At 31.0% G+C, this 20,549-nt stretch overlaps 1 protein-coding gene across 1 annotated transcript in view; it reads left to right on the top strand.

The window, feature by feature from the left end:
• Window positions 1-19,800, top strand: part of LOC113383171 (mediator of RNA polymerase II transcription subunit 13-like) — a 28,477-nt gene extending 8,677 nt beyond the window's left edge. Inside the window, exons 3-25 of the mRNA XM_026621418.1 lie at window positions 9,288-9,372; window positions 9,455-9,538; window positions 10,375-10,523; window positions 10,606-10,760; window positions 10,847-10,976; window positions 11,048-11,232; window positions 11,355-11,560; window positions 12,432-12,644; window positions 13,953-14,406; window positions 14,476-14,669; window positions 14,749-14,914; window positions 14,992-15,111; window positions 15,196-15,465; window positions 15,543-15,751; window positions 15,879-16,057; window positions 16,139-16,389; window positions 16,508-16,695; window positions 16,837-16,993; window positions 17,101-17,883; window positions 18,512-18,680; window positions 18,961-19,088; window positions 19,452-19,643; window positions 19,753-19,800. Of these exons, the coding sequence (XP_026477203.1) occupies window positions 9,288-9,372; window positions 9,455-9,538; window positions 10,375-10,523; window positions 10,606-10,760; window positions 10,847-10,976; window positions 11,048-11,232; window positions 11,355-11,560; window positions 12,432-12,644; window positions 13,953-14,406; window positions 14,476-14,669; window positions 14,749-14,914; window positions 14,992-15,111; window positions 15,196-15,465; window positions 15,543-15,751; window positions 15,879-16,057; window positions 16,139-16,389; window positions 16,508-16,695; window positions 16,837-16,993; window positions 17,101-17,883; window positions 18,512-18,680; window positions 18,961-19,088; window positions 19,452-19,643; window positions 19,753-19,800 (4,715 nt within the window). The remainder of the gene's footprint in view (window positions 1-9,287; window positions 9,373-9,454; window positions 9,539-10,374; window positions 10,524-10,605; window positions 10,761-10,846; window positions 10,977-11,047; window positions 11,233-11,354; window positions 11,561-12,431; window positions 12,645-13,952; window positions 14,407-14,475; window positions 14,670-14,748; window positions 14,915-14,991; window positions 15,112-15,195; window positions 15,466-15,542; window positions 15,752-15,878; window positions 16,058-16,138; window positions 16,390-16,507; window positions 16,696-16,836; window positions 16,994-17,100; window positions 17,884-18,511; window positions 18,681-18,960; window positions 19,089-19,451; window positions 19,644-19,752) is intronic.
• The last annotated feature ends 749 nt before the right edge of the window (window positions 19,801-20,549 follow it).

Genomic DNA, 20,549 nt, shown 5'->3' with positions numbered 1-20,549 from the left:
GGGTTGCGTACTATGTTGTCGGCTTGCATTATTCGCTATTCACGATTTGTGGTTATCGAATGAGTATACTGAAAATCGAATTTGATAGCGCGCTACTATATTATTAATCTACATTGTAGGTGTCAGCAATGCGAACTGAAAATGGAGCGAAATTCACCTACATAGTTAAAATAATCAGAAAAGCAGAAATTAAAATTGTAAACGGTTTTTTAAAATGGTCTTTAAATTTTACTTATATTGTTGAAAATTGATACTAAACGCTCTATGTTTATGTATATATGTTTCTCTTTTGTTTTGTGTCAATCTACACTTGTTAATAATAATTGTAATGTATGTGATTAGTTAAAGAATATATAATCAGTCAGTCTGTTTTTATCCTTCTGCATGAACGGTTGTATTATTACTCACATAAACTCTTAATATAAATTCTACAGGTTATGGGCCCATTATTATTTTTATATGTACATTAAATTAGTTTTACTATTACTATTACTATTACAACATTAATTATAATTTCATACATTGTATGGTACACGTTCAACGGAGATTAGTTAATCAAACACTCGATTGCTCTAATAAATGATCTATGTGTGATAATAAACAGAACAATTAATTACCTACCATTTTGACGGGATATTTGACGTGTGACAATCAATTTTGTTTTCCCATTTGACGTTTACTGACTCGATAGATTGAAGGGGAGTGGTATTACGGGAGATTGTAATGGCATGAAAGCTCTTATTTATATAAATAAAAATATTTTGAAAGTAGTAATGAATTCATTAAATTGTAAGTTGAATGTGATAATTATCTATGATGGATTCCATGATTTTATTCTGTTGTAATAATTTTGAAATTCAAAACACAGAAGGTGTAAGGCGCGTAAGACAATCAATTTGGTAAATTAATTTAAATTCAAAATTTTTAAACAAAAGGTTGTCAAATATTTTCCTTCCGCCTTTTTGTATTATAAACCAAGAGCAAAAAAGCGGAAGGGAGATATTTGACAACCTAATATAATTATTATAAATTTTAATGAAAATTATGATTAGGGGGAGTGATGTGGCAACTCGAGTTGGCCATGAATTACGGGTTTTGGAGAAGGATTAAAAGCAGGAAAAGGATCACTTATTGTCATGACATAAGTGATCAGATTTTAATACAGTTTTATATACTGGTAACGAGTTCATTTTCAATTAAAAAAAATTCGGGGGCGTCTATTAATCACATGAGCGAGTTTTTAAAGATTTTTAGACCCCTCTTCCCCCTTGGTGATACATGGTGATATTCCCCCCCTTAATTACTCTCCCCCCCTCTCCCACCATACATTACGTGCATTTTTGTGTATTTTTAGTTACGTGATAAAACTGTAAAATTTTGTTTTTTTTTGAATATGTTTGAATTTTTTTTAAAAAATCGGTTTAAAAATAAATACACGAGATATCTTACTCTACCCTCTCTCCCCCACGTGATATTTCGTGATTTTTTGTCAAACCCCCCCTTCCCCTCAAAACCTCACGTGATTAATGGACGTCCCCTTACATATTATAATTTGATTCTATTTTTATGAATTATCAATTTTCAATTATCAATTATCAATTATCAATTATCAATCTCCATCCTATTTTATAGATATATTGTTATGGGAATATCTTTCATATTAATTCCGATTACCATTTACGATGTGGGTTAAGCATCAATGATAATAGCTCGCCCGCCTATTTTAAGAGATGTAAAAGACGAGCCGAAAGCTCGTAGGGTGCACGCCACACACCACGCGCGCATGGAATCGGCCTTGGTTCGCGATCGATAAAGGACAAACCGGCCGTCCGTTCGTTCGTTCGTTCGTCGCGCTGTTGAACTACCGCCCCCTGAAGGTGTAGACAAAAGGCTGGTAAAGAAGTGTTTATTAGTTAAATGATAATTATACTAAAAATATTAAATATTTTGACTTCAAACGCACGCTGAGATTTTATAGATATAATTAAAATTTATGAACATTTTAATAATTTTTGAAATAAATGTTGTGCATTATTATTATTATATTTTATATTTATTATATTTATTTATTTCAGCCTAATGGCCTAGAAATACATCATTATCTTAAGTCACAATAAAACCTTAAACCTACTTTATATACAAAAAATAAATTGAAAAGTCTAATCAGGGGGATCTAATGACTTTAACGTTCTGGATTGGTTGCCCAAGTAACTCTTTTTCCTTTGCTTTCTTCATGCGATTGATTGTTTTCAACCAGCCTAGACTTTCCTTATCATTTTTGCCACAGAGAACGTCTTATTATTTTTTATATTGCATAGTTTTATTGTCAATCAAAATAATATACATTTCTTAAGACAATTTGCTGGGCGTTAATTAATTTAAGAGATTATCTCCTATGAGTTATCACTCTTATTTTTTATTGTTTGACGTTTTATATAAGATCATATGGCCATTTTTTTCAATCTTCGTTGTGGGATATTTCTCGCTCAATTCTTTTAAATATTTGTTAGGGTGACCTCGTAGTTTTTCGTGGTATTTTTGCTTCTTTCTTTTATCACATCATTAATAGTTTTTTTTTAGGTCTTTATGTAGAGTGTCATTTGTAACATACCAAGGCTCGTTCACAATGCATCTTAAAATTTTCGATTGCGCTAGTTGTTTTTTTTTTATATTTGCCTTGTATTTTTTTATATTTTTTTATAATTGCTTGCGCACGCCCATAGCTCAATTCCGTATGTCCAGATTGGGATTATTATTGTTTTATATAAAAGGATTATTAAATTTTAAAAAATAATGAACGCATCATGTAAAATTAATTATGCACCTCTTAAAGATCTTTAAGTTAATACTTAATTTATTTAAACTTAACGTTTATTTCATAATTTAAATATATTCATAGTGTATCTTGTTCAAATGTAAAATAATTTTTTATCGTATAACCGACTAATTATAATTTAATTGTAAGAATTTAATAGTAAGATTTTTTTTCAAGAATTAATTTATTTTTATTAATTGCGAAAACAAGCTCTTCAGGTAAAAATATAATTTATTCAATTTGAATTTATTAAAATTTGTTAAAAATCATTTCATTCATAATTTTATGGTAAGATTTTTTTCAACAATTGATTATTTTATTCGTTGAAATTAGGATCTCTGGGTAAAATAAATAATTTCTTCAATTACAATAAGATAATCTTGCATTTTATTAAGTAATTTAATGATATGTAGCTTGTGTAAATGTAAAAGAAATTTTAATCATATTACCAACCAATTAAAATCTTATAATATTTGCATTTTCATATTATTTTTTCAAGTGTATCATGAAAATTATGTTATTAATACGTTTGGGCTCGCGAAAGACCATTTTATGGAGAGAATTTCCATAAATAACTAGGTGTATTCAATTAAAACTCTATAGTATATAATTTTACGATAATTTTATTAGACATCGATATTAGATATAATTTTTATACACTCTTTTGTTTCCATATTACCAATGTCATGGCGCACTTAACCTAGTTTAGAGCAAATTTGCTCCAAATTATTTTTTCTTTAAAAATTGATTATTTTAATAATAAACCAATAAATTCATAATAAAAATAATTCTCAAAAAATAAAATATCAAAAGTAATATTATTCATACGTTAAAAATTCATTATTTTATTCATTGTAAATAAGATCATTATGTAAAAAAAAAAAAAATTCAAATATGTACAATAATTTATTTATTTATTATTTTAAATATGTTCATAATGTAACTTGTGTAAATTTAAAATAAATTTTTATCCTATTACTAACTAATTATAATTTAATTATATTGGGGAATTAATGAATTATTTTTAATAGTGCAATATCAAAAATCATTATATTCATAAGCTTGCCATAAAGTAAGATTTTTTTCTAAAAATGATATGATAATTTTATGATTTATGCATTCAAATAAATAATAATATAAAAAATAAAAAAATATTTAATATTAAAAAAATTAGCGAAATGCATAAAGAAGAGGCTTAAATTTAGTCTTCACACTAGAGCATTTTGTCAAAAACCATTTAATCTCTGGAAATGCCACAAATATTGCAATTTCAACCTCAGTATATCTTTACATCAAGCGATATTACCACCAGCTCTCCTATTATGATCTTCAACCCCTCTGTGAAATTTGGTTCGTAACGCAATGAACAAGAGGCTCACTCTCGCCGCTCTTGTTCGTTGCGTTGCGTTAACGGGCACGTGTTTTATCGCGTAACGAGCGTCCATTCGCCGGCCGGTTGCGCGCCTGTCTGGTATCATTGTTCGGGTAGGGATGAACAATTTTTGTTTTATTAGTACTATACGGTGACCAGCAGCTTCCGTAATAAAGAGATTTTGAGAGAAAGGTACCCTGTAAATTCACTGAGATTTTGATTCTTCCGCATACTTAGGGATGGTATACGTCAGAAATTCAATATTTGCATTTTCAATCTTTTTTTTTTGTTAAATGTGAGACAGACATGAGATTACTAACTAAGGTTTTTATAGATGGCAAACCAAACAGTTGACGAGTCAGATTAAAAATAAAACTAGTGGGGCACATGGCATCGTGCCTTAAGGCAAATTGCTGGCACTTCCCGCACCAAAAAATATTTTTTTTAAAAAGATTAACATTTTTGAAAAAATTTTACTTCGAAAAAATTAGATTTTTGAGAAACTATGAATTTGACAAAACTACTTTTTTTGAAATTTATTTTGACATATTTTGCAAATTCTGAACTTTTTTTCAAAGCAATCGTACTTCTTTAACTGTATAGAGACGAAATATCGAAGCGCGTAAGCGCCGTGCCGCCGCCTAATGGATAAACGTTGGTACGGAACCCATAGGAATGTAAACAAGATTTATGCTTATTGTTAAAATCTCTATAAAATATCTGATAATTTGATGTGCATATGTCTAATGATCATTTTTGACGCCAGATGGCATTTTTTTACTTTTTTTACTAGGTCTCTGAAACCGCTAGGCCTGCCTTCATGAAAATTTGATCAGTATCCGAACACACACACACACGCACACACACACGCACACACACACACATACGCACACACATACATCCATTTTTTCTAAGATATGCCAAAATGTTCAGAAACCTTCAAAACGTCGAGAAATGTAAAAATTTTCAATTTCGATTTTTGGCCCCTTACAATAACTTACCCTACGGGAAGTTAATTAATTTATTTATTGGTAATAATACTTATGTTTTCAATTTAGTATGATACATAGATTTGAGTATACATTTTGAATAAAGGCGAAAATTTTAAATACTAATAATAGACTTCAATAAACAATGGACTCAGAATAGAAGAAAAATTATTTTTGTTGATTCAATGATTGAGAAAACAGATTAATTTGGTTTTCCAGTTCTTCATATAATCTGTGACGTATTGAAGTAAATAAATATTCTCTATCAATTTCATTAACCAAAGTCTCCACAAATAATATTTTTTCTTTTTCTAAATAGTTTTTAAACCGAAGTCTTTTGCAGATTCACTTCAATTTCATCTGATTGCATTTTCTTGTAGCTTCTAGAATCTAGAATAATCATATTATGTTCCTCGCCGCGTAACCGAAGCATTTCTTAGTAATAGAAACCCTGATTGAATCCGGCGGACGGACATTGGCAACCCTATCAGGCCTCGTGGTGGTGCCGGCGGTGTATTGATCACAAAACGAACTCGTCGCGAAGTGCTTTAACATCTGTGTTTAAATCAGGGATCGAAAACCTTAAATGGTAATTGACACAGAGAATTATTTGAATTTCGTGAATTGGATATTCAAATTTATAACGGTAATTTTAAAATGTAAGCAAGTGTCTGTATGTCATAAAAAATGCATATGCAGTATTAACTTTATTATTGCGTTTTATCCACTTGCTTTGAAAATTACATTGAAGACATATTTTTTTAAGAGGCTGTCTTTTTAAATGGAATTTCATTAAAATTGTTGTATGTGCAAAAATACGTAGAGTCTACTTGAATTGTAATATTTATATTAAATTGGAATGCGGATTATGGACTAAAAATTTTATAAAAAAGGACTAATATACTTGAAAATGTTTGTTTCTATATAGCGAACGAAATTCGTTTAAACTTAAATGTTTGGTCTGGGTATGTCGGTATAATACCGACTGGAACACGTTAGACATTACTTTATGGGGGGAGGAAATAGAATACTATGATTTTCTCTTTCAGTTATACTTTCCACCTATTTGGTGCAATTCTTTCTTCTTTGAAAATAATGTATGTTAATAGACATTTGTAAAACCGATAAAATTAAACTTGCAAAAAAAATAAAAATAATATTTTTTATTTACAATTGTCCAGTAAAGGACATTCAATAAATTTGATGAATTTACAATAGTAGGCCGAAAAGGGACATTGTATACTACAAGGGCATGTTGGAAAAAACAACTCAGTAGTTGTTTTTGCATTCGATATAAAATTCACAATATTTTATTGATAATTATATAATTTTAACTATTTACTTATTGAATAATTTCTTATAAATAATGATTAAGTTATTTCTATTTTTATCAGGAGAGTTGATGGATTAAATCCAGTGGCGCTTTTCTTTTCAATCTTCTTGGATAGTTCTCTGTTATCAATGAGTTTGCTAATGAATTTGGATGACTGATTAGCTTGTTTCTATACTTGTGTGCTGTTTTTGTTATTACTTCATTTATGGTATGAGTATTCGTGTCGGAAACATATTTTGAAGCTCCTAAGGCAATTTTCAAAAATTTGTTTTGAAATTTCTGTATAATTTCAATATTAGTCTTATGAGCACTGCCCCACAATTGTATACCATAACACCAAATTGGTTTGAATAAAGATTTATATAAAAGTAGCTTATTGTATGTGGTTAGTTTGGATTTAGTCCCTAGTAACCAGTAAAGCTTTTTGGTTTTTATCTCAAGCTGTTGTCTCCTTTTTTTAAAAATTAATATTTGTACACGAAGAAAAGTGCTTCAATTTTTTTTTTCAAAATATTAATATTTTATTAGTCATGCGCTTTCTGAATTATAAAGCACACATCTTTAATTCCATATTGAAAGTATAAAATTTCTAACAATTTTATGGAAATTGTTAGAAATGATCGTATTATCTATCTCTTTTGAGTGGGATCTGTAAAACTTGCAATTTACTCTTGCAAAAATAACATCTGACCTTGCTCAAATAATGTATTCTTTGACTCTCTGACTATTCACACATCTACAGAGGTTTTCAAGTCATATTCTGTGGATGCGAACAACCTTTTGCGTTTGTCTCATAGCTCTTGCATCTTACCCTGCGACTCCATCCCTTACGCAAGTGGGGGTGGTTAGTAGCGCCTGTTGATCCCACGTGACCTGCTGACCTGGAAGTACGTTTCTTACACTATTTCGTTTCGTATTGTAGTGGTTTCGTAGATACGATAATAATTTGTAATAATAATCATTGATAGTATTTGTATTTTTTATTTATTTATGAGTTTATATTTAAGAGATACACATTATATGAATCATTTTGGATCTGCAGCAGGAGTATTTTTTTATATTTCTTGTCATTCTTGAAAATACATAAACATTTTTATTGATAATAATTTTAATAATTATCAATTAATATAATTATAATATTGATAATTATAAATAATCTTAAGGTTTGGGCCCGTCCTTTAATCACGTGCGGCTTAAAACGTGGGATTGGGAGGGTATAGTAATATATCACGTGAATTAAAAAAAAACTTAAAAATACATATGTTTGAATTTTATCAATTTATTAATTCTACGATTTAATACATCATCCCAATTAATGCTAAATGTTAATATTTTCAGTCACTCCTCTTTTCTATTTATATCTAAAATATAACTAACGTAATTTACATCCTTTATGTTTAATTCAAATAACATTTGCGAATTTATTCGAGCAACACGTATCTCTATTCTCTAATAGTACATTTTTAATGATCTGTAAAGCAAAAGCATTGGGACTAATCGTATAATATAACTAGAGTAAGCGAGCCAAGGACAAATTCGAGCGTGTTTCTTTAAGCAGCTGTTGTTTATAAATACGAGCCCGCGTAATGTACACAACTCTCTGGGTTATCAATGATCATAATATCTGTGCACGGTGTGATATGATAGCATTATACACGAATAATTTTTAATAATTTCGAGAATAAAATTGGTGTAAAATTTATAATTTTTTTTATATATAACAATCAATGCGTAGAGGCATCTTTTAACTTGCTTAAGAAGTAAGCCACTTTCATCAGATTTTCAAAATGTTATCCACATTTTGATATCTATATAGGTATGGCAGTAAAAGGAACGACTTGTAACGGATAACACATAATGCTAATTTAGATTTCCATATTTTAGATTTTAAATTATTACACACTGATGATGGGACAAACCTGGTCTCGAAACGTTTGTAAAATTATTATTTAATAAATTAGTGCAAACAAGAGTGTTGTTTGTTCATATTTCTAAATTAATATATGGATATGTATATATAGTATATCTCGTGTCATGATATTCGTCGCAATACTCTTCCAATACGGTTTGATCGATTTTGATAAAATTTCATAACATTTAGTATGAATGAGAATCGGTCAATAGCTGTTCTTGAGACCCTTAAGATTTTTTTTATTTTTTGGACCAAATTTTTCTACTGTATTTTTTTATAATTTTGAAATTTGAATCACATACACTCTTAAATTTTCACCTTTCTACCACAAACCCCGATTTTGTAATAGTCATGTTAGTAATCGAATAATTTTTTATACTGCTTTCAGTCAAGGAATGTTTTTGATATAATTTTAGTTTTAAGAGTTTTTTGAGTTTATGGAAAAGCTTAAATTTTATTTTAATTTAAAGTAAAAAAGCTTTTGATAGGAATCTAGGTATCATACAAACGTATGGCAAAGCCAGAAATTTTTCCAGTTTTTGAAATCTCACTCGATTCTCAGGAATATTTATATGTAGCATGCGTTGCAGTGGGTGAACCAATAATTCAAAAAGGGTTAAACAATTATTTAATTTGTATTAGCCGCCCCTGGAAATATTTTTATGGCTGAACAACGTTTGCCTGGACAGCTAGAGTCTATATAAAAAAAATGGAATTATTGCTTCATATTATGGCAAATTGATATATCAACGATATTGTAATATTTGTAATTTCATATTTTATTATTATGAGATCCTTCTTATTACATTAATTTACTTTTATTTATATGAATTTCATCTTGAATAACTTTCTTTTCTATTTTCTAGAAACTCAAAATGGTTGCTGGGAGAGCGGGCTGTCCTATGAATGTCGATCATTGCTTTTCAAGGCGCTCCATAATCTAATTGAACGGTATTTATTTATAAATTATAAATCTAACTTCATTTCATTAAAAATTTCATTATATTCAATTTCTGCTTTACTTATGTTTCAGATGTCTTCTCTCAAGGGATTTTGTACGCTTAGGAAAATGGTTTGTTCAACCTTATTCAAGTTCCGAACGTCAACTAGGAAAAAGGTGATTATGAAAAAAATATATAAAAATATTTCCTGCTTTCTGTTGATGATCAATTGGAATGCACATAATAATTAAATATTATAATGTTATAAGTTTTGTATCCATTTTCCAATTACAGTAATATTTTTAATGAAAGAATTGGATCTGGAATACCTCTATCCGATCCAAACCGGCGCATGTTGTTATTGTGCTGACCTTCAAGCGTAATTAACGCTATATGCTTGGGTAGCGTATCAATAGACATTGTCATGATAATATTTTAAATGAGTATACTAGAACTAGCTAGTCAGCTTCATTCAGGATTGATTTATCACTTTGATGCTGGAATGATATTTTTACATCGCAATAAACGTACATCGAGATTGTTAAATATTGATAACCGAGTAATAACATTCTGAAACTGTATACATTTTATTTAACTCAAATCAACTGAAACATTTCTCTGAAGACGACTTTGCATGAATTTTTGATTTCTTCTTCGAGAGCCTCGTTAGCTAGTTGGTTTCGTACCTGAATGCTGTCCTGGTGGTCCCTGGATCGAATCCCGGTCAGACTCAAAGCTTTCGGAAGATGCACTGAGACAAGTAGATTCAATGTACTTGTATCTCAGTCCTATCGACTTAGTGATGGATTAATTGTTGCGTTGGTTTTCCAACACGACTTTCGATCTGTTGTTAAGGTTGAGTTCTTCCAAGAATAATTGTCGAAGTTCTCTGAGCTTTGTTCGTGAGAAAAGAGCAACGCTTCGTTCATTTCGCACATTTCTTAATAGTTTTTTTTGCAACGATTGCAACTTGTGTAATAAATATGCGATTTTAATATTCTTGTTTTTTCAGCACGGCACACCTTTCTTTCTCATTTGCGTTTTTCGTGCATGGTGAGAGTACTGTCTGCGCCAGCGTGGACGTTCGACAACATCCACCAGTCAGATGTCTGAAAAGGCATCACATTGTATCCTCGACACCAGATCAACCACCCAGACAAGGTTATTATCAACTTATTATATTTTTAAAGATTTTAAAATACAGCATTAATAATAATTCTAATTACTGTTTGTTTTCGAGCAGTCATTCTAGCTCCTTTCGGAATGGCTGGAACGTTGACTGGACAAAGTGGTAGAGCAATGGACACTGCCACTTCTAGATTGCTTGAAGAATGGCGGCATTTTTATCCTATCACACCTCGTGAAAACAGTGACCCAAGCCTACCACAGGCTGTTGAAGTTAGTATTTTTTTAAAAAAAATATGCTTTACTCATTTACATAAATTTATTTATATATAAATAATCAATTTTCTATTTTTTCTTAGGTTTTAGTCGGTGGCGTGAAGATGAGGTATCCATCGTGCTACGTATTAGTAACAGATATGGATGAAGCAAAATCTTCCAACAGTGGTATTACTAATTTACCCATCAATTCTAAAAATTCTGTTCAGCCAGGTATGTATATTTTTTGAAATTTTTTGACGATTGAATAGTTTTAAATTTTTAAATAATTTATTTTGGTTCAGCAGCAGGTCAGCCAAATCAGCCTTCCATAATGACTCCACCTCCATCACCTGTTTCGTATTGCGGGCTAGGTCCGAGTTTGACTCCTCATGGACCCCCTAGTTTGACCCTACCTCCAACGCCTGCTGTGTTCGTTCCTGAACGTGTTTGGCAAGATTGTATTATGAATCCAGAATATACGTCACAGGTTTGTAAAGTCCTAAAATATTTACAATTAATTGTAAATAGTTTAGTTTAATTGTATTGCTGGTAGTGGAGAGACATTTTCTCTATAATTTAATTTGTTCTAATATAAATTTATTTATTCAGAACCAAAGTTTGCAAGATGGAAGTAGTTTTCCAATGCAAGTGGACCAATCAAAACAATCAGAAAATTCTCAAAATAATGGTTCTAGTAATAATATGAACCTCAATAGTACCAACTCATCAAACAGTAGTTCTAATTCCTTCAATAACACCTCAACGCAGTGGGACTTCACAGACCCTACAAATAAAGTTAATTGCTCTTGTTCCAAGTAAGTAATTTTGATATTAAATTTTATTATTAGAAATGCATTTCTGTAATACTAGATAGAGTTTATATCGAAACGTTCATCAGCTTATGCAATTTGAGAAATAAAATTTAAACTATAAACTACACATGGAATAAATCTATACAATCATTATAATTTGCATCAGCTGATGTGCGATTTCTGAAAGTTGTAGGTAGTATGATTGATATTTGTTTTTGGGATTTCTTCAAAACTATCTAGTTATAACTAAAAGTAATAAAATCTGGTTAAGTGGGCATTTACAAAAGAGACTATTCGGCGATTACTATTCTTTAGAAATGCTTAATATTAGCTTAAATACTTACTAGATTTATTATGTTAATGTTGTGCCTGTACTTTTAAATCTTGGTTATATTGAATGTGTGGCTTAATCAGTTGTCCTTTTTAATATTCTTATCAGTAGAAAATTTGAGAGCTAAACTGTATAAAGATTTTAAACGTAGAACCAAGGTTTTATAGTTTGAAATTTTTAATTTTATGTAGTGTTGAGAATGAGTTGCACTCTAATATTTACTCATTTATATGTCTTTACGTAATTAATCATGATTTGATGAATGAATATTATTTTGATTTAACGACAAGATACTGTTAACTGCCAGCAGTCAGTTTATTTTTAATTACCACTAACACTAATTGGTCTATATAAATATTATTCGAATATTTTAATTTACAAATACTCGTATATAACTTTCATTGATCCCAAATGGAAATTTCATTTAATTATATTCAGCTGAGAGCTACGTTTAGTAAATAGAAAAATGCTAAGTTAATAAGCGGTTATTCTAAGATAATGATAAAAAAAAGAAAAGTGTGACAAAATACAAATGCACATCAGGTGTAGAAAGTACATTGGCGGTCGTTTAACTGGTCGGTCTAGCGGCGTCAACAAGACATCATCGTCTTCACAGCAAAACAACACGAACAACACAATTGCAAATAGCAGGTCCGGAGCAGGAACGGGCCGAGTGCCGTTTCATAGGCGATCGCCATTGCCCAAGACGGAGACGTGGCGGACCTGCATTAAGACCAAAAGCAACAGCGCGCCGAGGTTTGTTCTCATTGCGAGGGCTGTGCGAAACACGCAATACAAAATAAATAAACTAAAAAAAGTCAAAAATATTAAAATAGTATGGCGTGCGGATTGTTTTTTTAAATTCTTTTTAATACAGTTATTGTAATCTCACACTCACTCACGTGCGTTCACATTATCACAATAAACAATACATCTAAAGCTTGACTAATATTTTTGTTGCATATTTAGGTCGGATGATACGTTGTAGTAAATGGGCTTGTCCCCATTTAGTAATACTTATTTTCAGACATAAATATAATGCAACTTTTAAGCTTTTTAATGGTATTGCTAATACTATACATTATACCCTGCATACAGTCATATGTATATAATAAATATATATGTATAACTTATTATTATCCAATCATTAATGCACGCTTTTCAGTAAGTAGTCGATTTATTTTCGGATATGGTATTAAATAAAAACGGTGGATTCTTTAGTTTTCAAATTAGAAAGTCTACATGCTAGATTTTACGTACGATAAATTAATATACTAGTTGCTATTCCGCCTTAAATCTTAATATGTACATAAAAGATCATTATATATTCATTAAATTAACTATGCAAAGTTTGATAGATTGCTTCAATTACGATATCTTCTGCTGGATACTCATTATCTGCCTTCACTTACTAATATAAATATCATATTATTGTGCACTATTTCAGATCGACACACAAATATTAGTTAACGCATTTCATAAACTACAACTTATTGCATAACTAAATAATTAAAATCGCTTATATTTAGTTGTTGAATGCTATGTATAACGTGTGATATAATTGATCTCGTTTCAGGTTATTTTATATGTATTAACTAATCCATTTTCATTTTTTATATTTCTTACATCGTATTATAAATATTTAAATGTTCTCATGTTTTAAGCTAAATTAATAAGTATTTTTTCACCAATTTCCAGCATATTCCATGATCATGTTATAATGTCATTGCTTGTCGTGTGATACTTTACAGCTTTTTTCAGAGTCATGTTGGTTTTTTTCCTGATGCATTCTTATTCATTTGTATATAAACATTTCTGATTTTGGCAATCAAAAGTGGAATATGAATAATATCAATGACGAATATTGAAAAACTACTGCAATAAAATTAAAATCGCTATGGTTAGATTGAGTATTTCATTTTTGTTGCTGTACTTGCCAAATTTTGATATTTTTTTGGGATTGATTTTATTCAAGTTCCGTATTGTCATTATGTATTTTTCACAATATATGATATGATATGGTATAATAATGCTTGATAATATAGTATTCATAAATTCTTACAGACCTTCTGAAGAATCTAGTCCGTCGCAGACGCCGCCTTCATATAGTCGAGTGTCTACGCAGCAACAAAGTAATGCTAATACATCATCAGAAAATCTAGGAGTATTATCAGTCGGCAGCGCTGGTGCACCATCTCCAATGATGAATGCAAATAGCGTACCAGGAATTGCTAACCCTTCACCTCTCGATGGAAACGCAGGAGGGTCGACGCCTCGACCGCCTTCCTCCGTTCCTCCCTGCGACGCCTTAATGCCGGTGTTGTCTCCACAACCGCCGACGTCGGTTTTAGAAAAATCGAACAATACTCCGACTGGACAAAGTACTGATGCAGCAGTGGCGTCTACTCCTGAGACACATGAACAGAATGATACTAATGGTGCGCTTCTGAACGAGCCGAATGCGCAACAAAACGCCACAGGGGGACCAAAAAGCGTTTCTAGTATAGGAGGAAATTTGGTAAATATTTTGTCACACATATAATCTTTCTCTTAATTGTTCAATCACTTAAGTACAAATGTTTTGCAGCTTTCGTCACCTTATGTGGCACCTCCTGAATCTGTAGAGGTTCCCCAAGCTCCTGATGCTGCTACAACCAATGGTTTGCCAAACATGGGTATTCTAAAAAGGCCTGTTCTCGTTTCGCGGGAATATGAATCTGCACTTCATGATAATGAACATACTCTTGATATGCTGTACGATTACAGTACGATGGATGCTTGGTTAGTGTTAGCGAATATCATTATTAAATTGTTTATTTATTTATCTATTTATTAATTACATTTTCTTTTATTTTACTAGGTTAAATCATCCCGTAAAACGATTTAAACCTAGTGAAGTGAAGAAAGAAACGAAATTGGGTCGAGGAATACACTTATATGCCGGTCATACACCGGTTAGTTCGGCTCCGGATCCACCAGTAGCTATGAATATTTTGGTCAAACAAGAAATTAAACAAGAAAATATTGTAAGTATAACTTAAAGCATATTGAAGGTCAAAAAAAATACAAATGTATTAAAATTAAAATCTAAATGTATTTTCAGGAAAAGGATTGTAATAAAATAAATGCAAGAAATTTGTATACCAATGAAGGACTTCAAGTGTCTTCAAATGATCTTGATGAACTGTTTGATAATTCGGATGATGCTTCAGGAGATGAAGTGGTAGCAAGAACTTTTGATTTTTTATATCTGATTTTTATTACAATTACTCTAACTTTTATTAATGTTATATATTATTTTTTACAGCTGCAAGTTCACACGCCACCTGGTTCTAATAAATCATCTGGTTGTATTGACGATCAGAAACGTTGTTCCTCAGGAAATAATATGAATACAGGAATCGTGAGGGCCGAAGAATTATCGAAAATGTTTCCCACGCCGCCGTCGCTAGAGCACAATTTAGTTGCCAGTCCTTGCGGCGGAGCACTTACTGATTTTATGACTGATTTAGATATGCCGAAGTATAAACAAGAGATTTATCCCAATATGGGTAGCCCTCAGCAAGAGAATATAGAGGTAAATAATTTAATAAATTGAAAATAACTTTAGAGAGAATTCTTATTAAAGTAAAATGTATTTTTTATTTTTTACAGGACTGGTCATATGTATTTAAACCTCCAACTATTTGTAAATATGTGGGGTCTTCTAAGTATGCACCTCTAAATAGCTTACCTAGCCAATTACTTCCTGTAGTAACACTTCCACCAAATTGTGTTTATAAACCAAAGCCAACGTGGCAGCAAAGTAATAGTAATAACATATCTTCTTCAGATAAATCTGTTACTCCTATAAGTGCAGCATGGTAAGATTTTAATTTTTTATTACTTATACTGGGTTAAATAAATTTATAAAATATATATATATATATATATATATATATATATATATATATATATATATAAATTGTTATACATTAATTTTTGTTACAGTCATACTATGATTCCTCCTGGCCCATCATCCGCACCAAGGTCAAGTTCAGTTTCTAGTGTAAATATGGGACCAGGAATGTCACACAGGCCTGGTTTATCACCTATTTCTCCAGTTAATCATTTTCCACCTAGTCCCATGCACAATAATTTAAATATGCATATGAATCCATTTAGACCAGGTAAGGGAATATTATAAGCTTGAAAATTGTGATAATTTATTTATAAATTGATATTTCAATTGTATAACTCTTTATTTTCAGGTGGTCCATCTGTACGAACGCCCATTCCTCCACCCCCCCCTTACGAAATGCCTTCACCTGCTTCAACAGCGTCATCATATTTAAATAAAAATTTCCCTTCCGTGGAAGCAACTACACCTTGCACTTTAAGTAGGCCACCAGAAGCTAATTCACTGATGGTGAATATTCTACTTGGAGACACGGCATTGAATCTTTTTCGAGATCATAACTTTGATAGTTGTACATTATGTGTTTGTAATGCTGGACCAAAGGTAAATCATGATTTATTTTATCATTTTACTTAATTAATTCTGTTTTAATTGTTAAATATTATACATTTATATTCTTTATGAGATCCATATCATTTAGTTCAAATGTTTTTTGTTTCAGATGGTTGGAAACATACGAGGAGCGGATGCTGGAATTTATTTAGCTCCCCCTTGTAGTAATAAGACAACATTAGCACCATTACCTTCTGTTAGTCCTTTTACGAATAATGGGACTTGTGGACCACCTCCTTATGGAATGCTTGCTTCACCAGCCACTCCTCATCACACTTCTGCTGCTGCTGTTAATGGGTAAATATTAAAGTTTAGGAAAGAAGAATATTAAATTGAATTGTAACAAGTTAATTATAAAGTTGAAACTTTCAATTCAAAATTAATAATGTAAAAATTATTTCTTTAAATTTTTACATGTGATTGTCTACTCTTTCTTAGGTATGTGGATGATGATCCCATTCGATGTAGTTGCGGTTTCAGTGCTGTTGTCAACCGGAGACTGGCTCATCAAGCTGGTTTGTTCTATGAGGATGAAATGGAGATCACTGGCTTAGCTGATGACCCCAGTGAGAACAAAAGGTTTCTCTTCTTTCAAGTTTGTTATCTAGTGCAAAGACAGAATCTAGTTTGGATCATAGTGCTATTGATGTGATCCCACATAGTGTTATGGATTTGTTACGTGATCAGTGTATTGTGATACAGAGTTCTAGTAGATCATTACATAGGGCCGCCTGTCGGTATCAAAGAGCAAATACTACGTCTATCAGTAATATGTTAAATGCTTTAGAATTTATGGATGGTAATGACTTGACTAGTTTAGCTCTGGATCAAGGGCGGCAAGCCACTTTAGATAATACAAATATATGCAAATTAGAAGATAGGACTCCAAGAATAAATAATACTGCAAGTGTGCATAGGTGGCCGTTCATACGTGCTGCAGGTCCTGATTGCAATCAGGATATTATAAGAGTCATGAACTCTTTAAGGCCTTTATTACAAGAAGCTATACAGAAAAAATGTCCTACAAGGTTGTGGGAGGCCCCTTACACAATATCAGGTCCCTTGACATGGCGGCAGTTCCATAGACTTGCTGGACGGGGTACTGATGATATGTGCGAACCGCAACCGATTCCGTCATTAGTTGTGGGGCACGAAAAAGACTGGTTGTCATTATCACCTTATGCAATTCAATACTGGGATAAATTATTACTCGAGCCTTATTCTTATACACGTGATGTTTCTTATATTGTGATGGCACCGGATAATGATGCAGTGGTTTCAAAAGTGCGGACGTTCTTTAAAGAATTAAGCACCACTTATGAAATGTGTAAATTAGGTAGACATGTGCCGTTGAACAAAGTGTTGAAGGATGGGATTTTAAGAGTGTGCAACAATTCAAAATTACTTTCAGGGGAGCCAATTGATGATTGGTTCACAGTTTTGGGAGATTCTAAAGTAGCTGACATGCTCAAGTCCTATGCCAAGGTAAGATTATAGTATCTTTTAATAATTATTTAAGAGCTTAGTATTTTATATAAAGAGATAATAGCCCAGAGGCTTCATGGAGACCTCTAAATATTTATTTGCGGCCCTCCAAGCACTTTTAAAATAGTTTTATTCATTTTATATACTTTTTCCCATCAATAAATCAATTATTATGCATTCTTTTCTTGTTGCATTAATTTATGATTTTTTTTTAGTTCAGCATTTTTATATTATAATGTTTATTAGTATATATCAAGCTTTGAAAATTATTAAGTGCGGCCGCCACAAAATTTTAAAATTTAAATGAGGCCCGTGAGTTAAAAAGGGTGTTCATCTTTTGTGTAAGTGAAAGAATAATATTTGATGAATTTATTTTATTATATTAAATAATGATATAATTAAATATTGATAATTTTACTTACATTAAGCTAATTTTTTATCTATTATTATTAGGTACAAATTTTTAATACTTGGGGGTTGGACTTGCCATCTTATCATTAACACTTATTCATTTCAAAATTATTTAAGTGGCAGTTGATTGGTTATTATAATCACATGTGAAACTAATATTGAAGTCTGTCAATTTTCAAATTAATTATTTATTTTTCTTGTCTTTTTGTATTAATAGGTCTGTAAACAAAATTTGATGCCTTTGCTCAATGATAAAACTTTATTGGAACCTGAATCAAATTGCACGATAAAAGACCGGCCAATGCCAAGTCCTATGCCACCACCAAGTACACCGGACCCTTCACAAGGAATTGAGAAAGCACCATCCACTCCTAAACATGACCAAGGTAATAATAATTATAAATTGAAGCATTAAAATTAAAAAATATCTTTGTAAACTAAGTTTTATGATATAATATAGTATCTTTCATTACAATTATATTTAATTTTAGTATTATGTATTTAACAGTGGTTAGTGGCATCTAAGACTCATTCCATTTTGTTTCAATTTCAGAACCTGATGCTAAAGAATCAACTTCATCAATGTCTAATAACACTGCTGATGTAGTTATAGTATCCACTCATGAAGAGGATGAAGTACTGCCACCATCTCTAATTATATATTAGTTGAGCCTTTTACAACGGGCTCAGATAATCCAGATCTTGAAAGGCTTGCATGTTTAGCTTTGTTGAGATGTTTTTGTGCTGTTTTAGCTGGCATCCCAGAAAGTGTTCGAAATAACATATCTGTACAGGTAATAAAATGAATATATTAAACATTTTTTTTTGTTTTGTTATATATATATATATATATATATATATATATATATATATATATATATACATATTATTAGACTTTGATAATATATATATATAAATATATATATAATTATATATGTATATAATATATATATATAAGTATATATATATGTATATAATATATAGTAATATAGTAATATATATATGTCGGTCTAATAATATATAATATATATATCTATATATATATATATATATATATTTAAATTAAGTTATTTATTATAAAACATTTATTTTTTAGTTTTTATGTTTTCTAGAAAATATAAGTAGATGTTTTTAATTATGTAATTTTTTAATTTCAGATTATTTCACAAGATAGTATTATGGAATTGGGAAGATGTAGAGATTCCATTAAAATGTCTGATCATATGAGGTCACTTGCGCTCAGTGTATTTATGCAATGTAGGAGGCATTTAATACATACGAATAATATTAAGTCTCTAACTGGCTTTGGAACTGCTGCAAACGCGGAACTTTTTCTCAAATCTAAGGATGTAAGTATAAGAATGTATTCTTATTTAACAATATACAATAAAATAATAGTAATATTATTTTATATGTTTTATAATACCTCTAAATGGGATATTTAATCTTCTTCTTCAGGAAAAGAATCGTGCCCCTTACAAACTATACACACCGCCAATATATTAGCTCCTCACAAAGAGAAAGGTGATGGTGAAGGATTCAGATTATCGACTGCAGAACAACAGTGTTCTGTTATGTATTTAAATTACTGCTTGTCAGAAGATCAGAGTTGGCTTCTGGCAGTTGCAACAGACGAGCGAGGAGAATTCCTTGAAACTATAACAATAAATATCGATGTGCCTAATAGAAAACGACGGAAAAAAGCTTCTGCCAGAAGAGTTGCCTCTGGAAAAGTTGATGGATTTTATATTGGGAGTTATGTCACAAAGCACCCAGCCTTGGCGGTTAGTTGTGGGCAGGATAGGAAGGATTGGTCATGGAGAATTGAAAGGTAAAGTGCTTTTATTTTCATTGTTTTATAATTATATTAATTTAATATGTGATTTTATTTTATTGTTGCTTTTTATTTCAGGATGGAGTTGGTTGTTATCACGTAAAAATTTACTTAAAGCATCAAGCATCTGAAGGAAATATGTGGACAATGCTCACTATTATATCAGTTTGGTGCTGTTCCCAGTATTTTAAGTGCTTGCTTAGTTTCACTCGAACCTGATTCAGTATTACGGTTGATGGCTGATCAGTTTACCCCAGACGAGAGATTTAGTCAAGCATCTGTTAACTCACCACTCTCTACACCAAGATGTCACATGCACACATATATTAGTGTTTCCTACAAGCGCACACAAACACAGGTAAATTATAAAAAACATGAAACCAATATAAATTTTTTGATACAGAAACTTTATTGCATTTTT

The sequence above is a fragment of the Ctenocephalides felis genome, unplaced genomic scaffold (genome assembly GCF_003426905.1).
Source record: "Ctenocephalides felis isolate EL2017-DRISC unplaced genomic scaffold, ASM342690v1 CF-g0.4_SCAFFOLD_03570, whole genome shotgun sequence".
NCBI lineage: Eukaryota > Metazoa > Arthropoda > Insecta > Siphonaptera > Pulicidae > Ctenocephalides > Ctenocephalides felis.
The sequence above is the reverse complement of the archived record's forward strand: the minus strand, read 5'-3'. Positions and strand labels throughout refer to the sequence as shown.